This window comes from Leptonotus elevatus, chromosome 1 (assembly GCF_054856555.1).
Source record: "Leptonotus elevatus isolate MCC_2025b chromosome 1, RoL_Lele_1.0, whole genome shotgun sequence".
Lineage (NCBI taxonomy): Eukaryota > Metazoa > Chordata > Actinopteri > Syngnathiformes > Syngnathidae > Leptonotus > Leptonotus elevatus.
Genome location: NC_141239.1, coordinates 11,846,564 through 11,862,219, shown reverse-complemented (window position 1 = coordinate 11,862,219; position 15,656 = coordinate 11,846,564). Strand labels below are relative to the sequence as shown.

General features: G+C 39.5%; 1 protein-coding gene across 6 annotated transcripts; it reads left to right on the top strand.

The window, feature by feature from the left end:
* Nucleotides 1-241: 241 nt before the first annotated feature.
* Nucleotides 242-15,388, top strand: e2f5 (E2F transcription factor 5). 6 transcript variants are annotated; one of them, XM_086096427.1, is made up of 9 exons: nucleotides 242-553; nucleotides 8,749-8,858; nucleotides 9,673-9,834; nucleotides 11,046-11,154; nucleotides 12,069-12,396; nucleotides 12,567-12,704; nucleotides 12,805-12,840; nucleotides 13,506-13,583; nucleotides 14,855-15,388. In XM_086096427.1, the coding sequence occupies exons 1-9, from the start codon at nucleotides 428-430 to the stop codon at nucleotides 14,929-14,931; spliced, it is 1,164 nt and encodes a 387-aa protein (XP_085952553.1). In that variant the 5' UTR covers nucleotides 242-427; the 3' UTR covers nucleotides 14,932-15,388. The 6 variants fall into 6 exon arrangements, with proteins under 6 accessions (XP_085952553.1, XP_085952545.1, XP_085952560.1 ...); XM_086096419.1 differs by having other exon boundaries at nucleotides 12,802-12,840; XM_086096434.1 differs by having other exon boundaries at nucleotides 9,673-9,836; nucleotides 11,054-11,154; nucleotides 12,802-12,840.
* Nucleotides 15,389-15,656: the final 268 nt, after the last annotated feature.

Here is a 15,656-nt window from a genome sequence, read left to right as displayed (position 1 = left end):
GCAGTCGTGCCTGCCCAAAACACCGTAATACGTAATTATTTCTTTATTTTTAAGTACAAGTAAAACATGATCAGGTCAAGTTATCTCATAAGTATTCTATATCAATTTTTAAGGGGGATTCTTAAGTTTATCATTTAAAAGTCTTACGTCAAACGTGACGTCCATCATGTCAAGACGCCTCTCCATGGGGTCTCCCATGCGGAAGTGGAGGGGCAGGGTCAATTCTTTTTTAGAGGCGTAGTGACCGGGGTGGGACAGTGGTTGCCATGGCAACAGCAGGCGAATTTATCGCCTGTTCATTTATTGGTTGGGGGAACAGACAGACAGGTGGGTGAAGCGGTTGTTTAGTGAGTAGGGAACTCTTTCTATGAACAAATGGTTATGAGGTGAAGTTTGATGTTCGGAGAAAAGTAAGAACTTCCAAAAAATGGAGTGCGAGACGACAGAGGCTCGCTCGACGCCGACTCGCCACGAGAAAAGTTTGGGGCTCCTCACCATGAAGTTTGTCGGTCTTCTCCAACAAGCCAACGATGGCGTCCTCGACTTGAAAGTGGTGAGTGTAAACGCGAGTGTCTTACTACGTTTATCTCGAGCCACTGTGCTTTCCCAGCAGAAGATGTGAAACAAAGAGCCGTCACTCGCCTAAAAGTGGGAGGGGGTCGCCGGGTGGTCAGGTGCACCGCGCAGTGTTCAGGTGCTGGAGCCGCCATTACGCGGACCCTTATCGTTCTAAATGTTGCATTTTAAAGGGTAGTTGGAACATTATGTGTTAACTTTTTTAAACTCGAAATATGTCGTTGTTATATTAGCCTCATTTTATACTATGTATAAACTTATTAAGCTAAAAATATGTAATCGTTTTTAAAGGTTAGTTGGCAAGAGCCCTGTTATTTTAGCCCTACTTTATCACTGTTGAGTGAGACAAGTTTGACAAATTGACGTTCCACCATCTTTTAATTTATCAAACACTACAGCACACTTTATAAATTATAATGGATAAAACTACAAGTTTGTGTGCTGGAATTTTTCACATCGCATCAACATTCTCCTCTAGTATTTTTCTTTCTCTTTTTTTCAATTCGTGTCGAAAAGACTGCTTCAAAATGTTTTAATTTTTTTCTCTCCATGCGACCTTCTCATATGTGGCCAACTCCCCACTAGGAAAGTAGGCATTGGGTTTCCTAAATGTCTTTCAAGGTCGTTAAATTATGTCATTGACTAATTTGCATACTTGGCAAATTGCAAGTAAGAGTAATTAATGGATAACCTCGCGAGCCAGATTGATAATTGTGATTCACTCGAGGGAGTTCTTCACATTTTGAAATCAAAATAATCCCCACTAATCAAATTACAATGATCCAAAGTCCAATACTTTGCAATGAGCGGAAAAGTTCCTTTCACCGAGTTTTGGCTTGTGACATAAACTCAGAATTGTCAATAGGGGGTTCCAACCTTTTGGGAATTTCCATAATGCAGTGTCTGGGGCCATATTGGTAGGGAACCCAAAGCATCATATGTTATTGTTCAACGATGCAGAAAGAAGTTTGTCATGCCTTCTGCATATGTACTGTAATCCTTGGCTGTAATAGTCTGGAAGAAAAGGCGGAAATAGCTTTTTTTTCAAATCCAGAAAATGATTACAATTAAGAAATTAGAAGCACAGAAGAATAGCCAACGACGAGCATTTAACACCCACGATCGTGATTGTGACATCATGCTTTAGTTTAGCGCATGAATAAAAGTATAAATAGACTCGTTGAAGAAAGAGACCCTGGAACTGACTATTAACTATGGCTGTGTCCAAATGTCCACCCTTATCCCCTAACCCCCTCATTCACTATATAGTAGCCTAATATATACAGTAGTTGCCTCATCTGTTTGACGATTCGGATAATAACCAGCTCACTTCATGCTCTTCGTCGCATATCACATGATCATTATACCTGTCATGACGCACCGGCGAATATCTCCAACTATTTATTGTGAATAAAACTGCATTTTATTTTCTTTGTTATACATATTTTCAAAACAAATTATTTGCGTACTACTGTGTATAGTTAATGATTCGCTTTGATTCTCGCGCTGTGGCTTGCACCATTATTATTTTTTCATGCTCGCAATGCATTGTGATCTTTATCAACCAGTTGAGTAAACATTGATGTTCGCTACTAAAGTGTAATGTGGGTCATTTTCAGTGCACTACATTTTTTTCTTTTGGACATTCGGACACTCCTACAAAAGGGCGTGACCCCTTACTACCATGATCTTGGTGAAGACTTGTTTCTGATTGACTCGGAAAATGACATTGTATACATTATGAGCTGTTTGTCGTATCAACCAGTTCTGAAAAAAATCATTACATTCCAAATTAACTCATTCACTCCCAGCCATTTTCACAGAAGCAATCCCCTTCACTCCCGGCTGCTTTACTGGATTTTGACTGATTTTGGCCCACAGAATTTTTAGGGCCCGAGCAACTACAGCTGCCAAGGTCCCTCTTGTTTTTGTAAGAATTATTATTATTATTATTATTGGTAAACAATCTCATTTTTGGGGTCCTAAACATTTACAAAAACTCACCAAACTTTGCACACTCCTCGGGCTCGGCGAAAATTTTTATATCATGAAGTTGCCATAACAACATAACATATAGCGCCCCCTAGTGTGGAAAAATATGCACCAATCCCGGCATGTTTGACCGAGGGCTACAAAAATTGTTAGGCACGTGAAACGCCCCGAGACACACAAAAAAAGTCAGTGGAAGCCATATCCTAAAATGTACAGGAAGTGAGCTATGAATTTTTGAATGTCCAATTTTTGCACACTGTGGTCATTCTTTTTGCCCATTTGCCAAGTTTTCATCCGATTTACTTCTAACTTGGCATGGATCATCTCAAGACCTGGGACAACAACTGGGGAAAAAATCTTGACTTTTTGAAATACTATATGACGGGGCGGGGCCTCAAATTTTGCCTTTAATATTTCCTTCATCAAAAAAGAGGAAATGCTTGATAACTCTGCTGTACAAGCTCCAAAAAATCCCAAACTTTTCATGCATCTTAATAGCCACGGCCTGAAAACATCTATGATAATATTTGGTTATACATGTAGCGCCACCTAGTGGTGACAAGAAATGTCATACTTTACATTTTTATCTATTGTGCCGAGCCCGTTTGAGGGATCCAGTTTAAATTTTGTCAGAAAAGCCTTAAGATGTTGATCATGCCTAACACAGACTATTGTAACTTTTCGCCAAATGGCGTGGCCGTTACGGTGCCGCGAAGTCTGATGATTCACCGTGACAATAAAAGCTGCGTTAACTTGACCCAGATGATGCTATCTTTTTCACACATTCATGTCTGAATACATCTTGTATATATTCGTACTGATAGCGACACCTACTGGCATTATTTTTGTTTTTTACATTTTTTCTTCTGCTTTTTTCTCCAACCATGTTAACTGGATCTACCTCATATTTGCTCAGAAGAGTGTTTTGTATGCTAAAATGAACAGGAAGTGAGTTACGAATTTTTGAATGTTCGTTTGTTGCTGATTTTTGCACATTTACACGGGGCGTTCTGTTGCCCATTTCTCCTACACGTTTGATCCGATTTACTTCAAACTTGGCCTGGACCCTGTCAAGACCTAAGTCAACACAAGGGGAAAAAAATCTTGAATTTTCAAAATACTATATGACGGTGGCGGGGCATCATATTTTTTGTTTCATATTTCCTTTTAAATGAAAGACGAAATACGTAATAACTCCTCGGTATATGCTCCAAAAATTCCCAAACTTCACATGTATGATTATAGTCACGACCTGAAGGTATCCCTATGACAATACTCTGTTATAAATATAGCGCCACCTAGCCCTTGGGGTTGACACAAAAAAAATCATCCCACACATGGTATTTTCATATTTGTACAACATTTTTATACTTTTGTAAGTGTGATAACTAAGTCATTTATGAATATTTTTTTACTTTCAACCACTCAAATTTTTTTGTGGCACCGGACCTATCCATACATATGTACTTTTTATTTATTTATTCATTTATTATGTCCTGTATGGAAAATAAAAGCAATATTGTGCTATGAGTAAAACTAACGATGATGTTTATATATGTACTTTAAAATCGGGGTAACTCATTGCAAAAAAATAAAACGGACGTTGATTTTGAGAGTCTTAACATTGAGAAAAACTCATTGAGCTTTGCACACTCATCACACCTAGCAAAAAAAAAAAACAATCCATAATATGTAAAGGCTTATTATGCCATTTTCAAATAAATTCTGCTTCGAATGTGCCACTGCCCAAACGTGCCAGTACCCCAAAGTGGCCCGGGCTGCGAGGGCTCTTTATAGCTGCCCGCAGCTCTAGTGTGTTCTATTGCTATAACAAAACATGGAACCTACCAAAAGAAAGATTAGAGTCTCTTCTTTCTTCAGGAAGAAAAAGTATATTTCTATCAGTTTCCATTTTGCAGCAATTAGCATTAGAATATAGCTAAGTTTCATCATTATTAACAAAACTATTTTAAATTCTGAGCAGCTGAGTTTTTTTTTCCAACATGGCTGGCCCTGGTTGATTTCCTTTGCTCTGCTGCCACGTGCTGGCCGTTTGTGTAATAGCTAGAGGCTGCATCAAAGCCTTCTGAATGCTAGCATTAAAAAAAACGCATAAATACATCTTTGGGATACTTAAAACATTTAAAATAGAACCTATTTATACATTTTTGGAAGCAAATAAGTTATGTGCATCACACTTAGACTTTAAAGGTGTATTGTGTATTACATCAAGCATGCGCCACCAATGCCCAGATGAGTACGAAGAGCCCTGACTGTTTTACTCTGACTGCACGTATCAGCTTTTATCTTCCCTTTAACAGTTTCTTTGGGGAGGGGAGGGGTGGAGTGGGTGACGTCATGCGTGTCCCCGCGGAGTAGCGGACAGGTGGCGTGCACCTAAAATCATGCACAAACTCGCACGCACACCATGAACAAGCCTGCCACAGCTGCTGCAGTTGCACTTTGGGCCAGAGGTGGCAGTCACGAGTAAAAAATAAAATAAAATAAAAAGTGTCTGCACAAAGATCCTTTAAATTATAAAAGCAAGCAAACACAGCAACCTGAAACAGTCAAATTTCTTGATAACTAAATGTAAAGTGTTCTGAGGACAGATATTGGCTAATTTAAAGCAATTTGTGATGAAATCATTTAATTTATTTGGCGATTACAACACTTTTGATGACTGGGATGCGGGAGAGGAATAGAGGGAGAATTGAAGAGAAGTGGCATAAAGAATTAGCTCCATAAGATTTCAATCAATTTGCATAGAGAGAACCAAAAGGATGTGATTAAAATACCTAAATACTTCTGGCACAAAAAAATGACAAATATGAACTGAACACAACTGATAATATTTTGAATGATACCCTGCGACTATTTTATGCAGCATTGCCAGCCTGACAGCTTGCATCATTTGTCACATAAAAATATATTAAATATAGTGACCTAATACAATTTTCTATTTTGATTGATTACTAAGCATATAAAGTTATGAGTTTGTAGTTTCATGTATTTTTTCAAGTCAAGTTTATTTATATAGCCCTTATCACAAAAGTGTCAAAGGGCTTCACCTGCACACACTTGAAAAATATTAACGACATCCCCTCATCAAACCACAAGAGAGCAAGGAAAAACAAAACAAAAACCTCTAGGGGAAAAATAGGAAACCTTGAGAAGGGTCCACAAATGTGGTAATCCCCCTTCCAGGATGACCAGGCTGCAATGGATGCCGAATGGGAAACAATTTACACGGTTTGTGATGCTAAACAGTAAACAATATTAACTAGAATGGTGCGAAAGTCCATTTAGGAAATTGGAGCACTGCAAGAAGACGTCGTCAGGGAAGTGGGTCCTCATCCCAACCCAGCCTGGTTGGTCGGTGCAGCTATCTCCATGACAGCAACTCTAAGGTGATGGTCTGCCTCGGATCTCGTCTCGGTCAATTAGTGTAGAAGCCGTACAGCAGCATCCAAATCTGTCACTAACCTAACTCCCTCTCCAAGTCGTGGAGAAGGGAATAAAAAGAAAGCAGTGGCAGACACCAGGCCCACATAATTCAGCCAAATGCAAGAGTCTTAAAATGAGATTTAACAGAGGAAGCTGCTCTGACCTCCCTGGGTAGGGCATTCTAGAGCACTGGAGCCCGAATCAAAACGCTCTTGAACCCGCAGACATTCTTTTTTGGCTCTTTGGATCACTAAAAGAGCAGCGTGTTTCGAACGAAGGTTTTGGGTCAGAACGTATGGTACTATTAAATCAACAAGATAGAAAGGCAGTAAGGCACTAAGCTGTGTAATTTTGTACTGATTTTATAATTGTATTGATTTTTTTCTCTTTTTTTTCTTTCTTTTTTTTTTAGAACTTTCTGTGAAGCGTCTGAGTATCTTGAAAAGTGCTGTACAACATAAAAGTATTATTATTATTAATATTTGATATGTAAGTAACAAAACCTTGAAATCGCATCTCAAGTGAACCGGAAGCCAATGCAAGTTGGCTAGTATCGGGGTAATATGATCGAACGTTCTCGTCCACGTCAAAAGTCTAGCTGCATTTTTTACTAACTGCAGACCTTTAAGATTGGTCAAGGGAAGACCAGACAGTAATACATTACAGTAGTCCAGGCGAGATGTAACAAATGCATGAATTATAATCTTTGCATCACTGGCAGACAAAATAGGACAAATGTTCGCAATATTGCGAAGGTAGAAAAAAAGCATTTCTAGTAATATTTTTAATGTGCATTTGAAAAGAGAGTTGGGTCAAATATAACGCCGAGATTTTTTACTGAGTCACTTTAGCTAATACATTTATCGAGGTTTAGAGAGGTGTTCGTAAACCGATGCCGATGACGAGCGGGACCGACAATCAACATCTTATACAAGGAGTTATAAGGACCCAAAAAAAAAAAATAATTTGCAAGAGATCATGATTTAAGCAGCAGGTTACGGCCCTTTCAGGTGTACAATTATCTGTGATTAATGGACTTGTTAAAAATTATTTCAATTTTTTACCCAGAAGTCTGGAAATCAGGTTCTGATTCCTGTATTCCTCCATGAAAGCAGACCGATTATCTTTATGTTGAGTCAAAATAAAACATTCATCCATTTTCAATTATCAACATTTTTGCCTATTTCCTGACATGTACTGGTCCAAACCAGTAACTGGATCATAATTAATTGTTTTTGCATTTTCTGCACTGTCTATTTGAAATAATTACCTGTTTCTGGGGGGCCTTGGGGGGTTGTACTTGCTCTTTCCTGGCCGGGGTCGACAGCTCCCCTCTTTGGTGGAGGTTTCATGCCAGATCTACCACACCAGCATCTACCGAAATTCAAGCACAATCTGCTTCTTCCTCTGGTCGTTGAATCGGTGGAGGCTGATGTCTGTGGATCTCACTCTGCTTCGTCTGTCCTTCCTTCCTTTCCTCTTTCTCTCCTTTGGTCTCTTGAGGTCTCCCTAATTTGTCGGAATTTAAATGTTTCTGGGGTTGGTGAAAGATTCTGGTTTGTAACCCTGTGGGTAGTAGGTGGTGTCTGGTCGGTGCTGGATTTCACTTTTCTTTCTTTTCTTTGATCCTTCCTCGGGTCTCCTGATAGCTTCACGACTCAAGCGGGATTCTGAAGTATTCGGTTTAGGTGAACGGTATGGGATTTTTAATAGGTTTTAGGTGAATTAATGAGCGCACGCACACACACACACACACCCGCACACGCACACACTCGCGCACATAAAAAAAAGAGAGAGAGCAATGATAATGACATGTCGAATCGGTAAGATTACCAAATGAACAATACTGACCTTAATACTGAGAATAACATGATTTTAATCCAATTTAATAATTAAATCAAGAAAATAATCATTAGATTGATTAATAAAATCATTAGTAGCTGCTCTAATGGATGACTGTTATTGCTCATGTGTAGCTTTGTACTACTGTATATGCAGTTTTGTGTTGGCACATTCTATTTCCAGATCAACATGGCAGCATTAACAAAAACATGACACAATCCTAGCCCTTGTAATTACAGGAGGGTGGAAATGTCATACCCTTTATTGTGCATGAGTTTGTTAGTTTTCCCTCTCTTGGTGAGCGCCAAACTTTGCTAATGTTTACACTGCACACACACACACACACACACACACACACACACACACACACACACACACACACACACACACACACACACACACACACACACACACACACACAGGTTTGTTTTACTATCTTTGTGGGGCCATCTCATTAACATAATGCATTTCCTAGCCCCTTCCCCTAACCCCAACCATAACCCAATTCAAACCTAAATTATAAAACCAAGTCTTGCCCCTCAAAAAGAGGTCTAAACTTGTGGGGCCCAGCAAAATGGCCCCACATGGACGGGTGGGCCCCACAACTTTTTGAAATCCCGGAATGTTGGCCCCATTATGTAACAAAAACAAGACCACACACACTTTATCCTGTCTGCTATTGTACAAACATCCTCTTCTGCTAACAGGTTTAACTTTCTGTTTGCAGCTTAATTTGCCAAACCTCCTCAGAGTATCTCTAATTTCCTCTACCTCAGGCAGTATTTACTTAGTAGTATTAGGTGTAGTCTTCAGTTGTGTGTGCATTGTGACATGGCCATGTTAAAATTCTGCCACCTACATTTTTATTGACACTTGTGTTTAAATTAACAGGCTGCAGACAGCTTGGCAGTGAAGCAGAAGCGGCGCATATACGACATCACCAATGTGCTGGAAGGCGTGGGCTTGATTGAGAAGAAAAACAAAAATATCATCCAGTGGAGGTTTGGGGGAAAAGTTTTGGATTTTAGGATTGTTCTTTTTAGGTTAAGTTACTGTTTCCGCAAGTGGACATTGTTATAATATAGACTCTGAATACTCGAGTACTCGATAGAATTTTCAGTCGAGTATTCGAATATTAAAATACTCGATAGCTGCAGACCTAGCTGAATAACTTATGAGACACGTTAGGCAACACAACCGTCTCTGCGTGTCTATCTGACCTTCAGGTCTCTCACTAATTGGCTGTAATTCTGTTTCATGTCACAATGTGAAGTTTGTGGCTTGACCCAACTTTGTGTTGACCACACACACACAAAATTTGATCGATCAGAAATCTTCAACAGGTTTAACATTGTCAGTCCCAATCATTGCAGATCAGGGATGAAAAATCTTTTGACAAACCCCATACTATAGGATCATCTTTTTACAGACGGCCAACAATCTTGCCTTTACTACTTTTTATCGGAAAAATGAAAACTGCTCTTGGAGAGGCAGTAGTGATGGCATCTTTAATGTTGATTAGCATCCCAGTGGACTCTGACGTGTGATTGTGCCACACTATTGTGTGCTTCCATATTTGAGATCCAGGAAACTAGCGGCCCATGTTGGCGGAAATGCAGTAACTAGGATACATGCATTTGTTTTCCCTGTAATGTCACTGCCAACATCTTCCACAATTCTCTCATTCAATTCAAAACACAATTTGTCCCTAAGGGTTCGTTTAAAAGGTATGAGGTGCAGCCTTAAGACATAAAAATATCCACTGGCAGTTGTATGAAAGCTCCATTTGCTTCCTTATGGTTTGTTCTCTTGCAGGGGCAAGAACAAAGGAAGTCAGAACCAGGAAGTTCTTGACCAGGTTCGAGTCCTGCGAGCTCAGATCTCTGAGTTGGAGGCCCAAGAGAAAGAGCTGGACATTCAAAAGACCTGGCTGCAGGAGAACAACGAACGTCTGAACCGCGATCCTGACACCAGCAAATATCCTTGCATAATGAGTAATGTCATGGTGACCTAGTCGTTTTCACGTCAACTCAGTTTAAGGCCACTATGGACAAAACAGGATGGTTGTGAGAAAATGCAGGGAGATGGGATGGCCAAACGTGACTGGCTGTGGATACCCAACGAGATTTTTAAACTGTCAAATAAGTTGCCACGACGTGGATGAGAAACCCACTCGGATGTAGTCAGAGTTAGACCTGACAGTACATAATACTGGGTACATCTAAATTTGGAGGTGACGTATATGACAGCAAATGCATATATATTCCTCAGCATTTTACATTTTTCTATAATTAGGCAATGCGTTTCACGTGCCTGCAGTGCTCACTGCGGCACACTATAAATACAATTTTTTAATAGCGCTTTGTTGAATGTGTATGTGTGAAAGAGAGCTTGAGTGCATTGTGCAGTGTGTATGAATAATAGGCTCTTTTGAATATTTTCATATAGATGGATCAGTGAATTAGTTGTTGACAGAGAACTTATCTTTAACATTTATTGAGCGGGCAGTATGTGTCCCCATGCCCACCCCCTGCATTATCGCCAACTCCGAAACCGAGCCCACCAGGGGAGCATAATTTGTCTCTGCCGGGGGCCACAATCATGGTCCGAAGCTGACCGGCCCACACGCCCATGCCCCGTTGTGAATATCATGAGAAAACTTAACATGCAATAAATGTAGCCTTAGGAGGTTGTATCAAAGACGGGAACAGTGCCTGTGTGGAAAGAATGCAGGAATGGGTGTGAAATTTTATCTCTTAACAGTAAGTCAAAAATTAGGTGTTAATTATTATTTGATAGTGGGTTGCTGTGTCACTCTTCAGTTGTGACGACACCCCACTATCATTGGTTTCTATTTACAAATCACGGCTGAGTGAGTGACTTTTCAGCAAGAGGCAATTGATCGATATCGTCTGTGCTTGTCACTGAACAATTATACAAAGTCATGCACATCCTCTCCGGGACTATTGACTTGTTAATTTCAGTCACAAAACAAAAATCCCATTTTGATCCTCTTAAAAGCGAACAGAGAAAATGTGCTGAAGAGCGGATTATAAATATAATTGCTATTGTCAACCAGGTTAATCCCAAATTGTTCTCTGTCCTGTTTTCCGGTTTATTGTCTCCATGTGTGTTTTCCAACCCCCTCGGAATTAACTTGTAATCCTCTTTGCTTAACACTTCCCCAATTATAAATTTGTGACGCATGAGGACATCTGCAATTCCTTCAGCGGCGACACTCTCCTTGTCGTCATGGCTCCGTCTGGGACGCAGCTGGAGGTGCTGCTGCCAGAGAAGGTAGCAAAACATTGCAGGACCACCCAAGATTACTAGGGCCCAAACTGGAAAGAAACAAAATCACAACACTGCAAAATCGAAATCAAAGTCGTATATTTATGAGGAAGAAAAGTCGAGACAATATTTTTGGTTTAAAGAAAACGGTGCAATCATAGAAGGGGGGAAATAAGTATTAATCTTAAAAAAAAATAAAAAAATCATACAAATTTTTTCTATACTTTTTTAAGAAAACTACTTGGATATTTTTGAGAAAATAATTGTATATTTGCATTATTTTTTATTGTTAATGTCATATTTTAGAGAATGAATGTGTACCTAAATTGAGAAATTTATTGTATTTTCAAGATTTTTTGGTAGGTTTTCAATAAAAAAATGATTTATAGAAAATATCTTGCTGAAAAATATTTTTTAAGAGAAGATGCAATCTTAATAAACAACGTTAAATATGTTAAATTCTATTTAAATTTTTTACGTTTTGGAGAGTAATGTTGGTATGTGGGTTTCAGTGTCAGATTTTTTTTTTCAAAGGGAAATGTCTATAACATAACATAACATAAGTTCTTTATTTTCAGTTACAAAATTTTGTCATAGGCTTATAAAGTAAAGTAAAATTCAACACTGGTAATATTGAGCCGTTTATCTTGAAAAATCCATTACTTTTCTCAGTTAACTTTTTATTCCTATGAAAGTCTTTAAAAAAAAATCCAAAATTATTTTTCCTAAAACCTTAACTTTTTTTATTCTCCAAAATTTACTTTTTTCCTTTGTAATTATACCACTTTTAAATAAAACTCTTCCACGGCCCCCCAAAAACCTTTCTTTTTAAATGTGCTTTTTTTTCTCGAAAGGAAAAGACAAACTTTGATACATTTTTCTTAATGCTTTCTAATTTTTGCTTTTGTGCTGTCTCTTAGGGCCAGACTGGTCACAAGAACTACCAGGTGAACCTACGCAGCAAGGTGGCTCCCATCAAAGTCACACTCATCAACCGGGACTCGGACCACAGCGCGCCCGTGGTCTTCCCCGTACCCCCCACCAACGTGATCTGCCCCCTTCTCACGCCACCCCTCAGGCTGTCCGCCAGCCCCCACTGTCTCCCCTTCTCGACGGCAGCTTACTCCTCCGGTTCCAGCACGACTGCATCCTCGTTCTGCAGCCAGGACTCGCTCAACTCAGACCAGCAGGTGGCGCTGTCCGGGCACGATGACATGCTGATGCCAGTGTGCACACATGCACACATGGGTAAGAACTGAGTTTGTGCAGGGGAAATGGAGATGTTCCAAATAAAACAATAGCATCTATCACATTTTAGAGGTAGTTTACGAAGCATGTGGGACAAGAAAGTATACCACCTTGTCTCAAAATAAGCCTCATTTCACAGTCTCTGTGCATTCCTGCCTTCTCCCTTGCAGGGTATCCCGATCAGCCGGTGACTGTTTTGGAGCTGGAGCAGATGGGCCTGGCTGGCCCAGAGTTCCAGTCTGTGTTGGACATGAGCAGCCTGCTGAGGCACAACAGCATTGGGGAGCATATGCAGGAGGACAGTGATGGTACTGCCTTTTTTTGTTAAAAACACATCAATGCAAATTTCACATGCCTGACAATGAAGCAGTAAATTCATAATGTTATTTTTCTACTTTCTTGAAGAAGCTGTTGACTTAATCGATGAGCTGATGTCTACTGATGGTAAGCATCTTAAAGGCTAGTATGTGATGTTATTGTTATTGATGTCTATTGTGTGTTTTGAAAACTGCAAACTAATGTTGTGGTCAGACTAAATGAGAGTTGAGCATTTCTAGAGGTGCGATTACTTTTTCCTAAACCATCGTCAGCTCCCGAAGCATTTAAAAATGTCTTGAGCAGTGTGATCAAGACAGGCACGAGCGGTGGATAGTGCGTACAAACGAGCAGATGGCTTCAGGTGGCACTTCTTTTTTTTATTCCCCAAACGTGCAAAAGTACATTGTGCAAAAAAGTTGCATTGACAGATTTGAGCAGGAGCATGGCTTCTCCAGCAGCAGTCTCCCCCACAATGATCTTACAGGTGCCTTAAATAGTGACACTACAATTGGAACAAACAATAAACTCCACAGGTGTAAATCATTAACTCGTTAGACTAACTTAAAAAACTTCAATGCAAAACTATAACCCAAAACTAAAGAAATTCTAACAAACTAACAACTATTTCCCCAACTTGAGACGTGTAGTAGTAACGACAGCCAGATGACTAGGTTGACAACGTGCTCCTTTTAGCCACTTTTCCTGTTGCCCTGAATGGCACGGGACCACACTACACCGTGCCGCGCGTCCTGGCATGACACCAGACGGCCTCAATTTCATTTCCATTACAGGCGCGCGGCGAGATGGGGGCAGGATCATTGCAAACTCGTGTGCATTTCTGCCAGAACATTTCACATGGGGCAAAATATGTAAGACCCTGTTATTATTTTTGTTTTTGTATTGCAGAATTGTGTTATTTTATTGTGCTATTATGATATAGTTGATACTTTTATTTTGAAGGATACAGGAAAAGGTCTCATAAACAGGTAGGAACTGACGTAAGTAACTGACGAGAGAAGATGGTATGTGCGCCACAGGAAATCAGAGAAAACTGAAGTTTACAACTAATTCAGTGAACGATTCTTAAACACTTGGCTGAAAAGGGAACGAGGTTCGTATTGGAGCAATGTTTCATTGTTTAACTAATGTTGCTATATTTCATGTTCATTTTGTAATTTACTGCATAGTAAAACATTACCGTTTTCGTCCACTGGAGTGTGCTAACGCTCCTTGATAAATATTTTGCAATACTATTGCTCAAGATTCTGTTTTATTGACTAAGAATCTGTAAGGTTTATTTTTGTTTTAAGGTATTTATAAAGGCATGGTTAAAATGTTTATTTACAATATAAATTGTACTCAAGAGATTGTCAGGGCTATAAAAGGTCATCATTTAAGGCAATTCATCTTTAGTATATGGTAGGATGACCAAATGTGTTTTCCATTTTCTTGCGTCCTGTTGGGGCGTCCGGGTTTATTTTTTATTTTTCTATTTTAATTTTTTTTAAATTTAAATTATTTTTTATTTTTTTTAATTCATGGCTAGAATCTACACTTTCGCCTAGGGCACCAAATCACATTTTAAATCACAACTAGTACGTAATCCATTGTAAATATGGTTCAGCGTTGTTGTAAAACACAATTAGTATGACTTTGGCCACGGCCGGCGGATGCCTCTGCCTCGCTCGTGTAAATGCAGGAAATAGGCATGTACCACGGAGTTGTTTGCGGCATCACTGTCGGCCAGTCGGATGACAATGACGGCAGGGCCCCGCTCGGCCCCTGGCACTTCAGAGCCACCTCTCAAGATGGTTCTGGATATCAGTTCCGTTGTAACCACTCAGCCCCGATAATGTCAAATGGAAATATGAACATCCGGGTCTAACCAAGGCCGACTTGGTGTGGCGCTGTGGAGATTTACGGCCAGTTCTGGAACGAACAGACTTAGAGAAATTTACACAGGGTTGTTTTGAGTGGACACTATTTTCTGTCTGTTGAATCTGAGGTCCGTTGGTTAGATCAAAGTTCCACTGCATACAATATTTTTCTTTTATCAAAAACATACCACTTTTTTCCTTAAAAGGTTTTGACCCCCCCATTCAAAAATATCCATCTTTATGTGTATGCTGTATTTTTTTAGGCATGGACTACAGCTTCACCCTGGCCGATAGCGGTGGTGTGTGTGACATGTTTGATGTGCAGGTCCTCAACTACTAACGGATGAAGCTCAGGGAGTACACCTCTATTCTTTCATTTGACTCGTTTTGGACTTTGAGACATTCTTTATGAATTTACTGCGCCTCCTGTTGAAGGTTTACAGGGTAAAAATGGCTACAATGTTTGGAACTGCGACCAGTATTTCAAATATTCTTAGCAATCCATGAAATGTCCATTGTTTGTGTTTGACTGTTTATTAGGTTGTCTTTAAAGTGCCAGGAGCCCTAAATTAATGGGGCACCGCCATTGTAGCACTTGCTGTATGTTTTTGTCTCATATTTGATTCGTCATTTTGACTATTTAAAAAGGAACTTTTGTTTGTTTGATGCTCAAGCTGCCTTATTTGTCATTTAAATGGCCAAGTTTTTTATCTCAATTGTCAGTTGACTTGTTGATTGCAATAATTCTTTATTTGCACGTTTTGGGAATGTTTTTCAATAAATGGGTGAAATCTCAATCCACTCGCCTTCTAACTGGAGGGTTTGCAGACATAGTACCTTGATTACTATACCTGCCATGCGCGGAACCTCAAGAAAACTGTAGTATATTGGGTAAGTATGGACGATATGACTGAAAATTGTATTACCTTACGTAAGTATTTAATATCAGTCTATCAATCATGGTTTTTGACATTTTTGGAATCAGGCTGAATATAGTTATTTTATTTAAACAAGCATTTAACCTTAAGAGGTCAATGCAACTAGAGAAACGTCAAACTGTAAATA

Coding starts and splice junctions, on each gene's coding strand:
- e2f5 (XM_086096419.1), top strand. CDS start 428: ATGGAGTGCGAGACGACAGAGGCTCGCTCGACGCCGACTCGCCACGAG. Junction 11,155..12,068: donor AGGTGCTGCTGCCAGAGAAG/GTAGCAAAACAT, acceptor GCTGTCTCTTAG/GGCCAGACTGGTCACAAGAA. Junction 12,705..12,801: donor TATGCAGGAGGACAGTGATG/GTACTGCCTTTT, acceptor ACTTTCTTGAAG/AAGCTGTTGACTTAATCGAT.